We start from the raw sequence: 21,665 nt of genomic DNA, 5'->3' as shown, positions 1-21,665 counted from the left end.
AGCTACCTGGTAATCGGTTTCATTTTTAAGATCTTCATTAGACTTTTTTTTTTAAATATAGTGCGCTTCATTCATGCTTTACCCTACTGTGGTTTTATCATAGTTTCTGAAAGTAAATTTTCATAGTTAGAAATATGCCGCCCCAGAAAGCATCTCTAAGACTTTAGATGCCTTAATTAATTCTAGTTCCTCATTTAACAAGGTTAGCAAGAAGAAGGGAAAGAGTGCAATGTGAAACTGACTATATTAGCAGCTTTCACCAAAACTATACATTAATATCCAGAACTTCAAATGTGCATCATCTCTGCACAGGACCCAGAATTTATTTTGTGTAACAAAAGAAAGGTCTTGACATTCCAGAGTCTCTCAAAAGAACATTTCAAGAGGGAGACAGTTTTGTGTGAAAGCCTTCACAGAGCCCTATCTCCTCACCTGGAGGGACACTTTGGTTTACCTCCAGCAACTCAGAACATTCTTTCTACAGAGAGAGCCACCTCAGTTACAGAAACCATCAGTTCCCAGCCCAGCTAGAAGACTTCCCTCCTGTATCTACCACCAGGACAGAAATTCCCCCACAACAACTCAGACACTCAACCAGGACAACTGAGAAGCACCCATATTTGCTGTCATTGCAAATATAGGTAAGCAACACACACCTCTGTGGAGTTCTCAGAATCCGGAGCTTGTGGTAGCTAGTTGGGAGTAAAACAAATCATGTTAGTTATGGCATTTGAATCTCGTGGGGTACAAAGAAGTCCAGAGACCAACACTCAAGGACAAAACACAGAAGGCAAGATCAAAGATGAGGTGACCTGGCTATACCACATCTTCAGCAACCGAGGCAGGGAGATAGATAATTTCTCTCTTAAATTGGATTAAATGTGGTCATGCTGGAAGAACAATTGGCCCGAGATAGGGAAATTTATTTGAAATAAGCAAAGAAACGAAAGACTACTAATGACCAAGGAGCAAATCTGTATTTAAAAAAAAAAAAAGGATGCCAAACAAAGAACCGCTGCACACCTGTGTTTTGATCATCAAGAGAGGAAAAGCTACTCCAGGGCTATCCGCAAAGGTGCAGGGAGGGAGGAACAGGTAGGTAATGACAACAGAGGTCTCGGGGGCAGTCTCCTTCCCAGGGGTCCAAAGGTTGCCAAAGACAGCACCACCAATCTGTCCTCCACAGGGCACGCGCTCCAAGCAGGGAACTGATGTCAGATGTAACTGCCAGACCCCACCCAGACCTCCCTGGACCAAAGTCACGCACAGGGCACGGCTGGCTGGTTCAAGGTGCAGTTTGGGACTATGGAATGAGGCCAAGGCTCCTGCTGCAAGGGAGTGACCTTGGCCTGCCTTAGCAGTGCTCCAGTGACATAGCACACCTGTACTGAGGCTCGGTTGTGGCTGTTTGGTGGTGAGCCAGGGGATGTGTTGAAAGCACAGAAGGACTATACCTGTGAAGTCTGGTGGTGTCTCAATCCAGCTCAATGCTACCCACCCCCTTGGTTTGATCCCCTAGATGGAAACGATGTTTTTGATGTGAGAATGTTATTATACAACATCATGATGTATCTTGTTTTCTATTTCCAACAGGTAAAATGAAGAAAAAAAATATAGGAGATCTCTTTAAGTACAGAGATTAAAGCAATTCTCCAGGGACAGTGTGGACATATAGAGAGGGCTGCTCACTCAATAATGGACAGAAGAATTTTGAGACATGAGCACAACTCCCCTAACCTCAGGGGAAGGAAAAAATGTATCTCCAGAGCACTGAGCTTCCTGTTGGGGTGGGGATACACAGAGTGGCAGGACAGACGGAAGGAAGTATGGCCAGGTCAGTTATAGGTCTTTTCAAGACATAAATAATATCACAACCCAAGAAAACACTTTATTGTTTTATTTGGTATGCTTTAGGCTAAAGAATTAACATTGTGTAAACATTTTTGCTATCCCAGTGCGAAAGGGACACAGAAGAAAAAGGAGAATTAAGGTAATGGCCCATACATTTTAGAGCAGTTGGAGGTATCAATGGAAAAACATGTCATCTCTGGCTACATTCTCACTAACATATCCTTTTATAGTGATCCTGTATGATTAGAACAAAAGAATTCTAGGCATGGGTTTACTGGAGGAACTCCCCAGAGCTACCGTCTTGCTCATTTTCCCAATCCAAACAAAAGTTAAAGGAAATGAAGAAGAGAGAACCTGGAAGTGGTGGGGTTTGGTTCAGTTTTGTCAATTTTCCTGTCTGACATCTCTGTGTCCGAAGAAGCATCGTGAGTACGTTTAGTATGCTCATAGGGAGTATATGGCTATTTCTTAATCACTCATGCATCAGTGGCCTCTGATAGGCTTTATGATTGTACAGTCAGTCCACTGCTTCCTTAGACCACTGTCATGCTTGTTTTGCAATTAATTTCCAAGATAAAAATGACATTAAAATTATCTTTTCTCCTTGAACATTTCATGAAGCCTTTTGAGACAACAAAGGATGTTGTGCAGCCTTGGGAATCATTATGTAAACAGAAGGACACCTTTTTAATGCTATCCGTTCATGAAACAGAATAGAAACACCCAACGTGCTCCACAGGGTCATGTGTCCAGAAGCTCATCCAGGCACCGGCTTTATGTGAACCTGAGCCAGTCACTGAACCTCTCTGGGCCTCCATGTCCTGACCTGCAGTCGAGGAGACTGGAGCACATATTCTTTAGGGTTTCCTCCAGTTAAAACATTAAACAATCGTTGGTGTATTTTTAGTAAACTTCATTTCATAACATTTAAGAGCCAGTCCCCTAAATAAGACAACTTGCTAGGACATAAAATGAGTTCAGGCATGGCAAAGGCCAAACTATACGTGGCATATAATTTGGTAAAAACAACAACAACAACAACGAAACTCCAACGGCCTTTGCTAGCACTCCCTCCTATGAGGATTTCAGTTCTATTTCCTTGAGGATGAGGTTACTTCACGGCAATTACTTGAAATTTTGAAAAATAGAAGCATATTCCTAATAAGCTACATTGTTCAAATAAAATAACAGCTACATAAATACCAAAAGCAATTGATAATGTTTAGTAAATGCATGAGGTTATTTTTCTCAGCACATTTTCATTATAAAATTAATTTTTTTTACATGAAGCATCATCCTCAATGTTAAGGAAGGATGCTGAGAGAGAGAAAACGGTCATGTCTGAATTCGGACAAGTCAGGTCTTTCCCACCCTATTCCCAGGATCAGTCACTATCTTCAGGTGCTGACACCTTCAATCAAGGCAAAGCCTCCCGAACCAGCAGATGATGCACAACAGTCTGATGCTGTGTGGTTTTGAACTTGGAAACCCACTACTGCGCCCTACTGCCTATTCTTATTTCTCTCATCTTAAGTCTTCCCGTTGCTTTTAGACAAGGTCAGCAAAATTTAAACGAATTTAAACTAAAATAGATTTTAAATGATTGGCTTTGAAAGACAAATTCAAAATCAATCTCAAGTCACTGAATCCCAAGTGTCCTTGGATGAGGCCACAAATCAAGGCATCACAACTATGGTCCTTGAGTGGTAACTACCTATGTGCTTCTAAGACACTGGCATGCTCACTTTCAATATGCGACGTACCTAGCACTTTATAAAAGGATGAAGTTCTACTATAAATGAAGGAAATCATACCTTCTCATCTTAAAAAAAAACAAAAAAAACCAGCTCTTAGTCTTCCTAGACTATACACCTATTTCCGGTGTATGTACAAGACTATCCGTTCACATACATACATACATTTCATGTATGCCTCCAACAGACTAGCAGAGACCACAGCCTTGTAAAAAAAAACAAAACAAAACCTTTTGTTTTCCGCTGCCATCAACATAAATCATCCTATTAACCATAGGTTTCTAGAATTTTCCTTTGAAAGATGAAGTCTTTTTCCATGGACCATCCCTAGTAGAAACTGAATACAGTTTAAGAAATATAAGCGTATTATGATCCTCATTATCAGCACACCAAAGGGAATGTATGAACTCCAGTACCCCTGAATCAGCCTCTGGTTCCTCTTCACCCACTCAAAACCTCAAAGGGGGAAACCAACCAAGCAGCCAACAGTGAACAGGCTTGCAAATATGTTTGCAGGAACCTGTCCTTCATGAGCCTATGCAAACCCACCTTAAGAGACCAGAAAGCTTTAAAGAAAATTGAGCTGACATAGGTTACCTAAGCATTTTACCAGAACAATTTAAAACCATCACACTTGCTAACACAATGCCCTTTATTAATGGTATTTGTTTTTAGAAACAAAGAAGTAAAAATCATTTAGTCCCAATGACAGTTTCACCTTTACTTTACAGAACACGTTCATCGGAACTCAGATAAATTCATTTTTAAAAAACACATCTGATTTAATTATACAATTCCAGTCATTGTGGAATAATCTCACGATATTAAAAAAAAAAAAAAAAACTACCAAAAAAAAAAAAAAAACACTAAAAAACCTCAAATCATCCAGAGATTTCTGCAACAGCTTCTGTATGCTCTGAATTGAGCTTGCTTGTTCTATGGTTGCTAGTGTCTAACAGTAAACAGCCCCAGTGCATTTATTGGCAATTGCTGCTGAAGGTCACACATCAGCAGTGAGCCTAAATTCCAGGAAAAAAAGAAGCTCTTATGTAACTGCCGCCTGAATGTTGGCAGGTGCCCAACCCAGCAGTTCACAGCAATGTAAAAAAGTAGGACACCTCCACCCTGGGTTGGACGTCATGAGAACGCCCCCTGAAGGTGAAATTTAATAATTCTTGTGTTTCTCTTCTCTTCTCCCCCACCCCCCCCCCCACCCCAAGTGAATCTTACAAAATTCTCCGTTGGTGGCATCCTTTGCTTGCAGAAGCAGCTCAAAGTGGGGTAAGCTGAGGGCTGACGTTAGCGGGCTGCAGCCACCCTGAACAAGTGGGCATGCCACTCTAGCTCTTCTGTTGTGATGCAGGAAGCCCAAGCTGGCACAGGTGGCTCTGCAGATTCCATGGGTCCAAGTGACAGTGATTACATGGGGATCACATCTTGAATACGAAGAAACGCAGCATGTTCCACTGAGCTATAGCACATACTTATCTAAAAACACTGTTTCCTTTCATAGACACATACGCGAAAATGAGGTGGATTACTGTTCTGCCCACGCCTCCACCTCAAGTTGGAGTATTTGATCGCAATCATCTGGTCAGTTAGCACAGCACTTTACACTTTAGAAAGGTGACTTACACGATCACCTGCTGGTGCTACCCACTTGTTGCTACCTGACCTAAGCTCTTACAAGACCTCCCTGCTCAGGTAGACGTTTCCCAAACTCTATGTTCTCATGAGTCCGTGTACTTCTTCATGCTAGCAATTCTCATAGTTGACAGTTGTCACTGAACATTAATTTTAACCACTGCCCGTCTCCCCCACAGGACTGTGTACTTCAGAAGGGCAGACGCTGTGCTTATGTGAGGGCATCACCATATTCATATCCCCTTGCACTGTGCCTGGAATGTAACGGGCACTCAAATGTTACTCATATAACTCAGTGTTGTTGGCATCATTAGTGTCCATTGAAAGCCAAGAATGGGTAGACAAGAGAACTTTCTGAGGGTGATGGAAATCTCTACTACCTTGAAGTGTGTGTATACATATATAACAATTCATCAAACTATAAACTTTGAGTGAGCTGAAGGAACCCAAGTATGGTGTTTCCTTTTCTCCTTCACCCAATCTATACCCTTCAACCAACACCCCAAGGAAAAGGTAAAATCAGGGGGATGAAGACTGTGCCTGTTTATTTGCCAGAAAGAAAGAAAGAAAGTAAAAAAGAAAGAAAAGAAAGAAAGAAAAGGGAAAGAAAGAAAAAAGGAATGAGAAAAGAAAAGGAAGGAAGAAACCTTCTCTTTTCTTAGTTTCAAATGAAATTTTGTTCCACAAGACAGCTGGGAAGGCCCCATACCATGCCCTTTCCTTGCAGGGACTCCATGACTCTGACCTCATTTCACCCTGTTTTCTCAGAGCACTGACAGAGACACAGAGGCGCTGTGTTGGTTTTTTTTGTTTTTTGTTTTTTCTTTTTTGTTTTTACGAGTCGTTCATAGCACATCTTCTTTGAGATGCCCAAGTGGCCTCTATCATCAAAGGGCAGTGGCCCTTCCCCAGTCAGGGTATCATGAGATTACCACATATGCCTTACACTATTCCGGGGGCAATTCCCCACCATGTTTAGAATGGAACAGTGGTTTCCAAGTTAGGTGTGATGCCTTGTCTGTATCCTGGGCCAGCATGAACTCTCTCATTAAGCTTCTGTAGAACTCCAGCTGTGTGCTGCAGGCTTCCACCAGCACACACTGACAAAAGGCCCGGTAGAGTAGAAGCTGCAGGAGCAGTGGTGGTTTCCAGAACAGCCATTGATGATAAAGGCCAATCAGACATCTCTGCTTAGAGGACCAGATCCAACAGCCTGAGGGACTGGGGACAGAGTGTTGGTGTCCCAGGGCTCTGACGGTTGCCAGGGGTAACAACGAAGAGGGGATCCACAGTTGCTTCCTCAGGGAATTTTCAAAGAATCCAAGCGGCTGCCAGAACATTCTTCTTTTATAAACAGACAGTATTCTATTTCCTAGAGTATAATTATAAACACACCTGCTCCAACTGTGGAATCTTTCCATAAGCAAGCAATAAACTCCCAGCCAGGATACCCAAGTCCTATCTTGAGCAAGCAAACACATCAAATGATTACTATGGTGCAAAACAGTATATTAATAACATTGCAGACTCCGGTGAAGGAAGATCTTCTTTTCTGACTTCATTTGTACTTAAGCAAGTAGAAATACAACTTCAGTATTTAAGAGTAAGAGTTCAAATCAGTGAGGCATTTATAATACCAGGTAGAAAGACGAGTAACAAAAGGTGCTGACATGCTAAGTCGGCATTAGGTATTTTTCAGGGACACACCAGGAAGAGAATAAACCAGACAGGAAATGGCAAAAATATCTATGGGTAAAGTTATTAATTAACCCACCACACAGCCTTTTGTTTTTCTCCCCTTCTATTCATCCTAGAGGGTATGGCCTCCTCCTGGGTTCATGTGGGATTAATATAAGGAAAAGTCTCTGCTTACAGAGTTTACTGTGGCAGAGCAGCAAATACACCAGGTGAGGAGCTGAGGCGGCAGTGTGCTAGCCTCCATTTAGCCTATCTGGCTGTGCGAGCTAAGTCCAGTCACTTAACCTCTCTGAGCTCCATTCCTGCAGGAACACAGTGAAATTCATCATCACTTGCTTTAAGTCTATAATTCAAACTCTCCCTACATACATCTGAAACATGTCTTAATATTTTTGAAACGATGGTAGTGGATATTAGAATAGACAACATATTCTATCTGGTAGCTCTATCCTACCCAAAAATAAGGAGTTAATTAGCCTGTCAAAAGAAATAATAGGTATCTAAAAAAGTAGGCCAGGTAAGTGATTTTTAAAAGTCTAATACAATTATTTTCCAGGGCGCTCAATTTGCCAAGTAATTAAACTCTTTCATTTATATACTTTAATTCCCCAAATTAATACATCTAGTACCATTTACCAAATGTTTATTGCAACCTAAATATACTGCAGGAAATGCTGAAAATATTCACCAAACAAAAAATATTTCAGAGATCCCCAAATCCCAAACAAAATGACTACTCATTGGTCCCCAGGATAATTCTGGGTAAGTAAAACTAATTTGATACTTAAGTATAGAAACCATCAGATGACAATTATATTTCTTGACCTTTAGGTATTTTTCCAAGATGTAAAGCCGTGGTAATAATACATTCCTAATCCCATTTCAAGTCTGTAGCTGGAAAGTCTCAATGTGTATTTTGGAATTCACAATGCACTTTGGCAAAAATTTTTAGGACCCCCTCACACTCAATACCTTCCAACATGGGGACCAAGAAAATAGTGTTGTTTTTTTTCTCCTTTTACTACTTTCAAACTATATGAATGCAGTTATTTCTTTTTGTATTGGTGCTTTATGTGCAGATAGAAAAGCTCTTTATGAATATCAACACTGAGTTTAGGAATAGGTTAATAACCAGCATCAACCACAAATTCGGTTGAGATTCTAAACAGTGAATGACGGAAATCTTATCACAGTTTAGAAAATCTTTATCTAGACTCAGATGGGATCTCCAAGGACAAATGGCAAACAAACTCATGGGAAATGCTAACACAGACACAAAGGACTCAACTCACGCCCAGAAGGCACACTACACAAAAGTCAGATACTAGACACTGCAAAGACTAAGGAACAGACCACAGTGTTCACTGGAAGGATGTCATGGAAACATCACCATGGGACATTTAAAAAAAAAAATGAAATTAGGACCTCAGCATTATCCAATTCATCAATGGAAATTAGCTGGAAAAGAAAAAAAGGGGGAGAAAAAGAAGGAAACGTTAGGAAACAAGAGCAAGCGAAGCATTAGAAACTTCGTCAGCGTGTTCTTAGCGCTGAGTTCCCCACGGTGGAGCACTGTTACATGGTGACCCTCCGAAGGGGTGCAGGCACCGGGGGCACTAACGACCACAGCTCACAGTGACATCTGCTCTCAACCCCACCGCTCAGGAACAGACGGGCAGGATGCTGCCCCACCGTGTTCACATGCCAGGGAGCAAACCTGGCAGGTCACTTAACTAAGAGCTCAGAGGCGCACCTTCCCTCTCCCCTGCACAGGTGAAAACTTGCACTGAGCTGGGAGCAAGGGCAAACTGCCCAATCAAGAACCACAATCTTTCAGAAGAGGATGGGAAAGAGGAGAGCCAAAGACTACAGGTGACCAACTCAGCTAAGGAGAAAATTCATTCTTTCCATTCATTTTACCATTCAGGGGGGATCTGAGGCCTAAACTGCATTTGGGCTAAATCAGAACCAGGTTCAATTTCAGCAAATATGAAATGACGTAGGGGCAGGCCAGCCGACATATCCTAAGACTAGAAGCCCCATATCCTGGTTACTATTATTAAAAAAGAAATGTTTTCCCCCAAAGATGATTAGAGCCAACGCAAGTGATATTAGTTAATAAGTAAGTGACTTATTAGCATCAGGTTCAAGAAAAAGAAAACAACTAGAGCATTAATCACAATTGTGCTTAAGGGGGGAGATGACCCTCGAGTTATTTATATTATGGTTCACTAATAATACATTTGCAAATTTAAGTTCCTATTAGAAATCCTGAAATACTTTATTCACCTAGACAAAAGAAGCATTAGTAAATTAACAGGTTCTGCCAATTAATATGAAATGAAAACCCTGACATTACTTGAGGTCAAAAACTCTCTGGTAGTAAAAGAGCTACTACTATCAGAAGACAAAAATTTTTTTAAATGTTTACTTATTGATTTTGAGAGAGTGAGGACAGTGAGGAGAGAGGGAGAGACGGAGGGAGGGAAGAGAGAATCCCAAGCAGGTTCCGTGTTGTCAGCACAGAGACCAACTTGGGGCTCAATCTCACAAACTGAGATCATGACCTGAGCCAAAATCAAGAGTCGGACGTTTAACCCTTTGAGCCACACAGGCACCTCAAGAAAACAGATTTTAAATAAATTCTGAGATATCCTTTCAAATTAATTCTTGGCCTCTGAATTTCTTTTCAAGCTCTTTGAACCTACAGTAGACTACAGAGGAGCCAGTATGTAACATACAACATATGTTCTAGGGGCATATGGGTCTAGGGGGCTTTTAGATGTTCTTTGAGTTAAAGAGAGATTCAGATTAAATTTTAGAGATGTTTAGCCATGGGAAGTTTTTTGTTGTTTTTTAAAATAAAGACATTGTTTAATTTGTGGATTAAAAGCAGAATTCAGTAGGCATTGCATACAAAGAGTGGTGGTAAAGTCTTGATATGATTTTAAAGTTTATTAATTTTGAATACACAGGATAGCAAGTCATTGTAGGCACCATACAAAAACATACTCCAACATTATTTTGGTTATCATTTTTGATATGTATTTTATATTTACCACTCTATGAGACAAATACTCATTGCTGGTCCTTAGCATTTTAGAGACATAATAAAGATGATTTTTTTTTTATTCCTAAATGATCATGATTAAATCTTTTGACAATCTTCTAGCAGTCCTGAGCTTAGCATCATACGTGATAATTCTTGGACAGGCACTTCTCAGTGAGCTGACCAAGACAAGAGGACTGACCACTGACTACTCACCGAATGGATGCTTTCTTTTGGGACCTAAGCCAAACCACAGGTTTTGGATGACTCTGAGACAATCATAATTTGTAAAGCAAGATGGCATCAAGTGAAGACTGTTTTCAATAGGTGAGAAGTCAGAACTGAGCTGAAGATTAGATATTTAAGTCCTGCTACATGCAGCAAAGTCAGGGTCACTGCCTCAGGTCACTTACATAATGATGTAACATAATTGAAACTTAAACTTGTGGGAGAACTTCAAATGGTGTCAATCACAAATGATACAGCGGAGAAGAGCGGGGACTCTGAAGTCACGGTGTTTGCCTCAGTTTGAATTCCTGGTTCCTCCATTATTAGCTGTGTGACCCTAGGCAAGTTTCTGAAACTTTCTGAGCCTAAGTTTTCTCCCCCAAGAATAGTTAATAACGATAATGATATTCCTGAGGCTGATCTGACAAATGGTAAGAGATGCTTAGTATAGTGGCTGGCACATAAGAAGTCAAAGAATGTTATTTTTATTTAAGACATACTTTAGGACACTAATGGGTACATATGGCATTAAAAAAATTTAAGTTGGTGTTACAGTGATTCTGTTATGTTTTAGCGTATCCAGTAATATATGGGTGGCAGTACTCAATGGCTTTCTTTTCAGACAAGTAGATCCATATAAGCACACCAATGTTTCAACGTTTTTTAACAGAATAATCATGATCTCATCTTTCATTTTTATCTGTGACCTTGATAATCCTAAATGTTGAATGAAAATGTAGAGATGAGGGCACCTTGGTGGCTTAGTCAGTTAAGCGTCCGACTTCGGCTCAGGTCATGATCTCATGGTTCATGGGTTCAAGCCCCACGTGGGACTCTGTGCTGATGGCTCAGAGCCTGAAGCCTGTTTCAGATTCTGTTGCCTCCCTCTTTCTCTGCCCCTCCCCTACTCGTGCTCAGTCTCTGTCTCAACAATAAACATTTAAAAAATGTTTTTGAAAAATAAAAAAGAAAATGTAGAGATGAATAAAGGCATCTATTTCTCATGATCTTTAAGGATTATGGCTTAGAAGAAAACTTGGCCCACAAACATGGTGGAAACCAGGTTGGGGGTGGGAGGAAAGGACAGGGATTCAAGACCCTGGCTTTCAGTCTTGATCCTGTCACACATTAGCCATGTGACCTTGGGAGGTCACTTCAGCTCTCTGCTATGGCCTCCTTGTGTGTGGACGGAGGGCTGGACAAAGCAATGCCAGATCAGACTATGGCCATGAAGACTCAGAACAAGGCAGAGAGGCAGAACAATTCTGCACATCCCAGAAGGGTAGTAGTCATGGGACAAATTCCACTTAAGAGACAACTAATAGGAAAACTGGGCCAGGAAGACGGAAATGACTTCACACTTGCCCTTGTGCCCTGAGCATCCAGTCCAAAGAACACCTCATTTATTTTATCAACTAAAGCCAACTGGTTTGCCTGAGAAAGGTTAGTTCTTTGGCTCTGGGTTCCTTCCACCCTTGAAAGAGCTGGCCTGCCCCTACGTCATGCATCTTTACTCAAATAGGGACAGCCAGCAAAACATCAAAACCATTTTCAACAGCCTTAATAAAATAGGACAAATTTAATACTCACTATTGGATCGGAAGAAACAGAAATAGTTTAACGTCCTCCCCCCACTCTTTTTAGTTCCATTAATGTGAAGGGTTAAGAAGCATTTTCCCACAGGCATAGGGCCAGAAGCATTCTAAGTATGTACTATAGGCATTGAAACTGTTGACTACCATGGGTTTCTGGAATGTCTTCCTTGGTTGCATGGCATTTCCCACATTTGCCTGCAGTATTTTCACTTTCATAAAGGGGGATGACAGCCCCCAACCAGACTGGAAAGACATGCCATCTTTCCTTTAAGCCTCTCTGCCTGGGTGTGGCTAATTTCTTCACCAGCTGAAAAAAGAATGTGAGCCAGGGTCTAAGAAGCTCTTCTCAACTATTCACTTTTTCCTAACAACCTCCACCTACTGCCCTCTTAAATCCCCAGGCTTTAACATTTTCCATGAGCTTTATAACAGACAATTTTACAACATCTCAGATCCAGTATCTCCCGTGGTCTGTAATGATGTTCTCCCAGTTAGCACCAACAGGCAGGGAAAGCCAGTGGGGAAGCATACCTTCCACACAGCCCAAAGACCCTGACGTACTTGGCTGCCAAGCAACAGATTCGACTCCTAGATTTTCTACTTTCTATGGTATAAAAAAGAAAACTTCAGAGAAACGGAAATATAATCACAACTTGTAACATTTGTGGGAGTAGAGACACCAAGTTTACTATAAAAATCTCAGTCACAGAGATGAACAGATACTCTAAAGGAGAGAAAACTGGTCTCAACCTTTGAAAATCAAGTTTTATGCCCCCAAAGCTACAAATATATTCATAACTGGTTATGGCCCTTTTGGTGGATTCTATCTTATTATGAAGAGTGAATTTCTGTAACTGGAATTATATTTTTAAAAATTTCTTAAAGCTCACTCAAAGAAAAATAAAGATCTCGTGAAAAAAAAAGGTCGTTTGTTTGTCTGGTATTCTCTGCTGTTAGCTCCTTCCTATTCTTCTTTTTCTTTTTTTAGTGCAAGACCTACGTAGGTGCCTATACAGGTGTGTGTATGAACAGGACATCTCATCATTTCTCATCTGTACAATGTTTCTTCATGTCTATCATTTGTATTTATAAACTCTTTTCTAGCAGGTTTCCACCATCAAATTCCTGAGTTATAGATACTTATTTCCTAATTAGTCAACATTCATTCACCTTTTAATTTATGTATTTTTAAAACTTAGAGTGACATTTAAAAGCCAAGTAATCTGGAGACAGTGAAGAAATATATACTGCTAAAGGGCTTGTGTACTTTGCTGTTTTATGTTTCTTATCCAAAGATTTTCATATGTGAAATTGCTCTAATATTTATGTTCGATATTGCTTAGGTTAGAAATCAGGATCCCTGCAGGCCTCTATACTTGGAATAATACAGTTGTAACTATCCACTTTCAAAAAGAAGGCTGTGATTTAATTATTAAGGCTTCTTCACAGAGATTAATCAATGAGTTACTGGGTTTTTTGACAAATCAATGACATCAGTCGATTTACCAATTCAGAAAAAGCTGCTTAAGTGGCTTGAAGATAATTAGTGACCTATTACCTTCAAATGAAAACTGGTGAGATTTTAAACTGAGGCCCAGATTTTTTTTAGTAGGGGGGCAAAGGGTGAGGGACAATGAGATTGTTGTTTTTTCCCCACGTATTGGACCAAAATTGAAACTGTGAGGGTCTCTACACATCCTTACTCACTGCCGATGCCAAGAAGTATCCTGTCGCAGGGACTGCCCATTTCCCAATCTCAGCTAGAAATGGTGTGTTTGCCTGCCTTAATTCCAGTTAGAACTGGAGGGAGTTTCTTAGTACACTGCAGGGATTGTGCAACATCTCCCCAGAAAGAAGTAAACCCACAGGTATGCTTAGCTGGATCCAAAACTCAGGAATGCACGCTGGGATACACAAGAGGTGTCTGCATTCCCGCTGGGAATGTAGATGAAAAGTCTTATTACTATTTCCCCGACATTAGATTCATTATGTAGCAAGCAGTCTATACAACAGCTAAGTATATGTGCCTTTTAAAAGAGAAGGAATATGATGTAGCTACTCTTAGTGACAAGATAATTAGCTTTAAAAAAGAAAGAAGTTAACCCCTCAGTCAATGCCTGAACTACGGTGTATTTCTAACCCACAACCCCATGTCAACTTCATTAGAAATACCCTGTTTTAACAAGAAAATAACATTCAGTACCTTTTCTCCATAGCCTCTATCTTTGGTCATCATTTCTCTGAGAGTCTGCAGGACCTTAATGCAGAGTTTCTCTTCATTCTCCTCTAGCAGCTGTTTAGTATGCTTTATTAACCTGAACGTGGTAGGAGGAAAACAATGCATTAGGTCCTTGAAAGCATATTTAAATAAGTAAGTAAGTAAATAAATAAATAAATAAATAAACAAACTTCACAAGAAACTTATTGTAACTAGGCAGTAAATGAACAAATATTTACCAAGGACTCCCAGGTTAAACATGCTTGGCCATTCACTGTTGTGAGAACAGCCAGTTAGTGTCTCAACAGCGTCTCAATGGCGACACCTGCTGGTCAGTAACCGCAAAAGGGCTCAGAGGGCAGGAGTCTACCACACGTGATAGAAAGATTATAGGAAGAGAAGAAACAGGACAGAAGTCCACTCAAACTTGTTAGTTTATACACTAACAAGTTAGTTTATACACTTTATCCACTGAGGAGTGCCCATAGCACTGTTAAAATATAAAGTATAAAAAAACCTCATGAAGATGATCGTGAAGGCGAAAAAACACCGTTCCTTTACCCACAGTCTTGTCCCTTGAGCATCCCAGAAAAGTACGAAACTCAGAGGCACAGCCGACTCTCAAGTTAAACAACCAACTAAACTTAGTGGTAAAAATCAGATGAAGATTTTTGGTCATGGAACCTGTTGTTTAGGTAATGCACCAATGCAAAACCTAAGCAACTACAAAGGTGTTAGTTGCTTAACTAACTCCTTTGTGGGGTCCTGGGAGATCTGAGCTTTTTGAGGGCAGCAGGCTCACGACTTTTCTGCATCTGTACTGCAGCCCATGGTGGGCACTCTGTCAGTTCTTGTGGAGTGGAAGAAAAATGATGGGGTATGCAGGGAAAAGGAGAAACTCACCAAAACAAGTGTCGGGAAGAACAACCAAACCTACAAACTTACTTTGGAAAGGTCAGCACAGGACTCTAACACATGACCTTGTATGCATCAAAGTGAAAAGGCGAGCGTCTGCTTCTTCACGAGCAAGTGCTTCATCTGGTCAGCAGTGCTCTGCCCCGGACCACCCCAGAGCACGAGGCTGCTTACTTGCAAATGAAGCCACCGCTTTCGCACTTTCTTCTGGCATCTGTGTTCTCTGGGAAAAGTAGCTCAGGTCGGTGGAGCACATCCACGAGCACAGATAACTCTGCCTGGACCAGGGGCCTCAGACGGTCCTCCAGGGCGGAGACAATGTCCTGGAACAGATGGACAGCTTTGGTGAGCAGCTCAGGCCAGGCTGACTACAGGAGAGTGAGAACATTCATATCTGACCTCAAAAATGACCACAAGCCAGGCTAGGTTAGAGTACCTTTAGTAACGTCTGGTATTTATCTCAAATTATTAAACGCTGCCCCAGAGGTATCCGAAGCATTAACCCCTGATGCAGAAAACAAGGGAAGAATAGCCCCACCAGCCCTTCTTTTTAGATGATCTTTAAGCTACTCAAGGGATCATTCCACATATTTTAAAATATAATGCACAAAAGTACATTCAACCACATGGAAAAATGTCTACAATGAGTGTAAAAAAATGGTTAAACAATAGGATGGACTATATGATCTGATTTTGTATAGAAAATATCAACATCAAAGGATATATACCAAATATCATCAAAACATCACTCCTAGTTTTCTCTGGGTGGTGGGATTGCAGGTGATTCTGATTTTCTCCCACATATGAGTACTTGTAAGTATTGTCAAATTATTTCCAATGAGCATGAATTATTCATATAATAAAAAGTCATACAAAAATGAGAACACAAATGAATGAACATGCTGTATCAACATGCTAAATACATGTACCCTGATAGCATGATGGTCTTCAAATGCAAAACACATAGCTGTAGGAGAGGAAAACAGAGAGAAGTTGAAAGAGCAGCAAAACCAACACAACAAACACCATATAAAGGCAAATGGCAGAAAACAGATGAGAAATTATCTTCAAAAGATGCTAAAGTCATCTGGATGGCTCGGTAACTCAGAACTTAACTAGAAGCTGGCTAAGGCAGGTGCTTAACACATCATGTTGGACAGTATTAGGAGGGCCTAGTTAACCGAAGAGATTTGCATGGGAAAGGGCACTTGAAATGCATTCAACTCAACTGGAGATGTAAATTTCATAGGCAATGGTCATAAAGAATTGATTTATCTTTTACCCAAAAACTAAAACAGGTTTATATTATTTATTTTATATTTGACAAAATTTGTAATCACTCAATAATATTTAGGATGCAGACAGAATGCATGAATCAAATTACTTCTTGGGGGAGGCAATTTCTCCAGAAAAATTAAGAGTATACTGCAACACTCCTTAAATCATATGGACATTCACAGCATAGACAAAAAGAGGGTCGTTTTTGCAAAACTCTCCTAGCTTCTCCAACAGTTTGAAAGCTTCCCAAAGTTCTCTTCTTCAGTAGTCACTGGTCCTAACTCTGGCAAATCTTTGTCTATAGCATTTTCAGGGGATTCAAGTAGCTTCTCAACATTCTATTCATAAAATCCTGCATCTTTTGCAAGGTTTGAACTTTACATTGCAATTGATTTGCATTGTATTGTCAAATGTTTAACAGTGAGCAATCGAGAAGAGACCAACAGACAAGGATGGCAAAGCAATGGGCAGGGAAAGATGCTGGTGTTAAGTGAGGGGGATGTCTCAATGGGGATTAATTGTATAAGCAGTCCACAGGTGAATGTTCTTACATTATAACTTTGGCTGTCCTAGGCAATCTTGTAACTACCAGGGATTCATTAGATAAATCATTAGATAATGAGGACCCTTTCAGCCACTAGCCAAGCATTACATGGGCATACAGATTTTATTTTACTTCTCAAGAATATGTATAATAAATTCAAGAAGAGCACAAAAAAACTGGTTTGGCCGTAGATAATTTATTTAGTTTGAACAGACAAAAAAGTACTATGCACTCAAACAATTCTGAATCTATAATACCCTTCCCCTTTAAAAACATAGTGGAGTCAGGAAACACTCTATTTGGAACCAAATTATCTTTAAGAACTGGGTCTGTCACGGTGGGGCTAAAATTGTTTCCTTGACCTAAGAAATGCTTCCTTTTCCCCCAGCTTCATGGGCTCCAGCCACACTAACCTTCCTTTGGTCTCTGAGTGCACCACACTTTTGTCCCGTATAATGTTCTTTTCACATGCTGTTTCCCTCCCTCCTATTTCTTCCTTCAAGCAAGTCACACATTCCTCTGATCTCAGTTCAAATGTCACTCCTCCAGCAATGCCTTCCTGGATCACCATTCCAGCTGTGGACACGATTAGGTTCCTTATCATCCTTCTGTAGCACTACTCACTTCTCTGCAACATGGTCTCTCCTGCCATTTTACTTTCACCTGTATGATTAGCTGACTCACGTACCTCCCTTCCAAAACTTGAGAATCTATCTAGGCAAAGATCATTTGTGAATCTAGGCAAAGATCATTTGTGGTTTTGCTCACCATTGTATCCCAGTGCCTAGCATGAGTGGGGCTGATGAATGAATCTTTAGGCGGGCTACATAAACCTCACAGAGATTCATGTTTTATCTAATCGTCATTATTACAGTCATCACAGAAGTGACAGTAACAGTAATAATCATAATAGCACTGCCATTGATCAAGCGTTCACTACGTGCCAGGCTCTGTTCTATGTGGTTTATGTGTACGCAATTTTCCAAAGATGGCCACTGCAATATATCTTATCTTACATGTTCTTCTTACACCGTGTCACTGACATTCTTCCCATCAAATGCTGATCTATATCCCCTTCCCTGGAACCTCAAATAGACACTTGTGACTGCCTTGACCAACGGAAATTGACAGACGTGATGCTATGTGATTCCTGAAACCATGTCATAAAGGCAATACAGCCTTCATTTGTCTCTCTCTAGAGATGCTGATCTTGGAATCCAGCCGCCATGTTGTGAGAAAGGTCAGACCACATGGGGAGACTACAGGTGGGTATTTCAGTTGACAACTCCAGCTGGGGTCCCAACATCTACTGCCAAACATGTGCAAGAGTTCAAGATGAGTCCAACCACAGCTGCCATCTGACCATTACTGCATTCAAAACCCTGAGCAACAGACACCTTATTGAGCCCAGTCAACCTCTAAACAGACTAAGAAAATGAAAAAATTGGTGTTATTCATTAGGCAGGCACAGATAACCGGAACATGTAATCAATGCTCGCGATCCTCACATTAACCCTGAGGTAGGTGTTATTATTATGCTATTTTACAAATGAGGAAACTGAGGCATAGAGAAATGAGGTAACCTTCCCAAAGATACACTATTTATAAGCAGTGGAATCAGGATTTGACCCGAGGCACTGGCCTGAGTTCATGCTTTTAACCATTCCAGCAGGCTCATTTGAAATGGCTGAGACTCTCCAACTATAGCCCATGCACTACCTGTGAGAGAATCACTTGAGTAAAGATGTTAATGTTATGATGGAAGTTTAAGTGTTTCACATGCACCAAATATTCACTACTCTCCACTTAACAAAGGGATAGATCTCTTCATACATGCAAGAAAGAAGTAAAATACAGATACAATTTAGTAATGGTTTTATTTTCTTTTGACTCATTCTGAGAGAAAACTCTTCTCTTGGACATTATAATACTTGTTTACCTGCTGATTCCAGAGGCTAAATATCCCAGAGTGATTAAAAAAAAAAAAAAATGGAGCACTTATGCCCTTATTCTAAGCATCCTTTTGTAATACTTAATTATTCCTTCCTAAAAAGAGCAGTCCCCATTCTTCATGAAGAAATCTGTCAATACAGGGCCACCTGGGTGGCTCAGTTGGTTAAGCGTCTGACTCTTGGATTCAGGTCAGGTCATGATCTCTTGGTTCCGTGGGTTCAAACCCACATCAGGCTCTGCGCTAACAGTGCAGAGCCTGCTTGGGATTCTTTCTCTCCTCTGTCTCTGCCCCATCCCACTTGTGTTCTCTCAAATAAACTTAAAAAAAAAAAAAAAAAAAAGCAAAGAAAGAAATCTGTCGAAAACCTTTAAAGACCATGACTTTGCCAGAAGACTTTCTCTTCCCAAGCAGCTTTGCATTCTGGGTCCTACACACATTACTGTGCTTGACTAGCCATTCACATGCTGACATCTCTTTCTGGCCCGTTTTGGATTTTCTCTGGCTCATGGAAGCACTGCTTTGGGGGAACCACCTCAGGCCAGGTTCAGGTTCACTCCTCTCTGGGCCTCACATTACCTGCAATCTCTCAATGATATTCCGGTAGTCTCTGGAAGCCGCCAGAACAGAGTCTCTGCGAGCCGCATTGCGGGCGGTCAGTCTCCAGTTCATGGCAGTTTTCTGCACAATGTTGTGAGACTTCAGAAAGAGGTTGTTGACTTGGCTGTCCAGGTCCACAGGAATAGCGATGGCCCGGCTCTTGGCTACACAGAAGAAACAGGACTCATGAGCCTCCAACTTGCATGGGAGACGCCTTAAAGACAGACTTAACTCCCCCCATCAACCCTTAGGCAGATTCATCCATGCCTGTAATAGGTCACTTGCATGCTTGTGTCAACACTGAGGAACTCAAATGAACTTTGACATTGTTAGGTCAGGGCTTCTCAATATGAATTCGGGGGGGGGGGGGGGGCAGTAGCTCTGAAGTATGTTGAAATGTTTTAGGTCAAAGTTTAGGCAGGCAGGTCAAAGTTAGACCTCAATGGGTTTCCTCAATGAATGGCATCTTAAGGTCTCTCATGTTGTTCACATATTTTAAGAATTATCACAACAGGGAATTCATTTTTCCAAGAAACTATTTTTCCAAAAATTCTCTCTCAGTGGTGTTCTATACAACAATCTACAAAATGCCAATTTAAGCCAAACATAAAACAAAAGATAATATTTATAATAACATAAGCTATCCTTTCTATTTAGACTGTTCTCTTTTCCTCTTAAAAAAACCTCCAGTCTAATCATGAGACAGATGACAGTCAAGTCCACAAGGGGGGATATTCTACAGAACACCTGACCAGCACTCTTCAAGATTATTAATGTCGTTAAAAAAAACAAGGAAAGTCTGAGAAACTGTCGCAGACCAGAAGGGACTGGGGAGGCACCACAACTAAATGCAACATGGTAGCCTAGATTGAAACCTGGAACAGATAAAGGACATTAATGGAAAAAGTGGTACCAAATCTGGAGTGTAGTTCATAGCTATGGGCCAACATCAGTTTCATAGTTTGGACAAATATACCCAGGTGATGTAAGATGTTGACAGTGGGGGAAACTGGGTGAGAGGTACATGGGGAACTGTGTGTGTTATCTTGGCAACTTCCTATAAATCTAAAATTATTCCAAAATAAAAACTTTAAACTTTTTAAAAAGGAACATAACTAACAATCCTTTTTTTCAATATGGAAAATCCAACAACCTCCAAAAAACAAGACAACTATTTCATGTCTTCAATGCTTCATAAGACCAGAAGCAAAGAAGGTATTACCTTCATCTAATTCTAAAAACAACTCCAGCACCCTGGAAGAAGAAATCTGAGAAGCAAAGGTTTAAGTCCCAGTAAAAACAAAAGAAAACAAAACACAATGTGGGGCAAGAAAACATCGGCCAATTAACAAATTTTGAACAGTTTAATACAGCAAGTAAGAAATATGGGGGGGAAATATGACTAATATCAAAAAGCAGGATGCACAGCATACACTCAGCTAGAAACTATGTGCCTTAGATACCCCTTTAGAAGATGAACAATGAAAACAGTGAATTTTGGGTGTGATTTCAGTCAGGAGAAGGTATTCCGCAAGGGACAGAAGTCTGAGTTCCTGGGCTGAGTGTGCTGTGCTGCTTTCATGCCCTGCCATTTTGCAGACATCAACTCCCTTTGTCTTTTCACATCACCGCCAAGACTATTGAAGCATTTCATCTCCCTAATGAGTGCTGAGCTAGCCAACTCAGCAACCTGCCCAAATTTCAACAAAGAGCTTCATGATGCACAATCCTATGTGGGTAGAGAACAGGGTTTTGGGGATACAGTCTCAGAGCCCTGGATCTAAGATATCACATCATGAACCTATAATGTACACTCTTTCAAAAGCTTCATCTCTTATTGTGAGATAGTACCGCATAAACAGTAAAAAGACACCATTACCTACCATATGAGAATCAAGGAAATCAGGATGGGATGACTGAAATCAGGCAAGAAACCCTAATCAACACAATTTATATTTGGTGGACAGCTACTTGATAATCCAAGAACCCGACTTGCCTCTGTGCTGCCTGTCTGCAGGAATGTAAAGAGATACCTCTTCTTAAATGTATGCAGGAAGAGAGCCCCTTGCTTCCCATTTATGAAGGGGAGTAGGGCTGAGTAACAGAGTCTGATAAAGTCAGGGTGAAGGGAGCAGTCATTTTCAGAGCTACCAGAGAGGTGACAATTGATAGGCAATAGGGAGCAGTGTACCTTTTCTGAGAAAGGGTGTCCCCCTGGGATTGGATGTGCACTTAGCAAGAAAAAAAGTTCCCATGTGGTTGAATACACTTACTGGAGTAAACAAATTAGTTTCTTGAGAGAGACTTCCCAGGGCCTTGAGTAAGTGTGTGTGCACTGGG

The 21,665-nt window shown here is 40.8% G+C and overlaps 1 protein-coding gene across 6 annotated transcripts in view; it reads right to left on the bottom strand.

Moving 5' to 3' along the window:
* ITPR1 (inositol 1,4,5-trisphosphate receptor type 1) overlaps positions 1 to 21,665 on the bottom strand; it is a 326,810-nt gene that overhangs the window by 111,827 nt on the left and 193,318 nt on the right. For 4 of the 6 annotated variants that reach the window (XM_078442797.2, XM_078442799.2, XM_081794985.1 and 1 more), the window contains 5 exons: positions 19,305 to 19,489; positions 15,127 to 15,275; positions 14,023 to 14,134; positions 8,373 to 8,405; positions 657 to 692 (listed from right to left, as the gene is read on the bottom strand). In XM_078442797.2, coding sequence (XP_078298923.1) covers positions 657 to 692; positions 8,373 to 8,405; positions 14,023 to 14,134; positions 15,127 to 15,275; positions 19,305 to 19,489 — 515 coding nt within the window. The remainder of the gene's footprint in view (positions 1 to 656; positions 693 to 8,372; positions 8,406 to 14,022; positions 14,135 to 15,126; positions 15,276 to 19,304; positions 19,490 to 21,665) is intronic. The other 2 variants (XM_078442803.2, XM_078442804.2) reach the window with 1 other exon arrangement.

Source organism: Panthera onca, chromosome A2, assembly GCF_046562875.1.
Source record: "Panthera onca isolate mPanOnc1 chromosome A2, mPanOnc1 haplotype 2, whole genome shotgun sequence".
Lineage (NCBI taxonomy): Eukaryota > Metazoa > Chordata > Mammalia > Carnivora > Felidae > Panthera > Panthera onca.
This window is presented reverse-complemented; position numbering and strand designations above follow the sequence as displayed.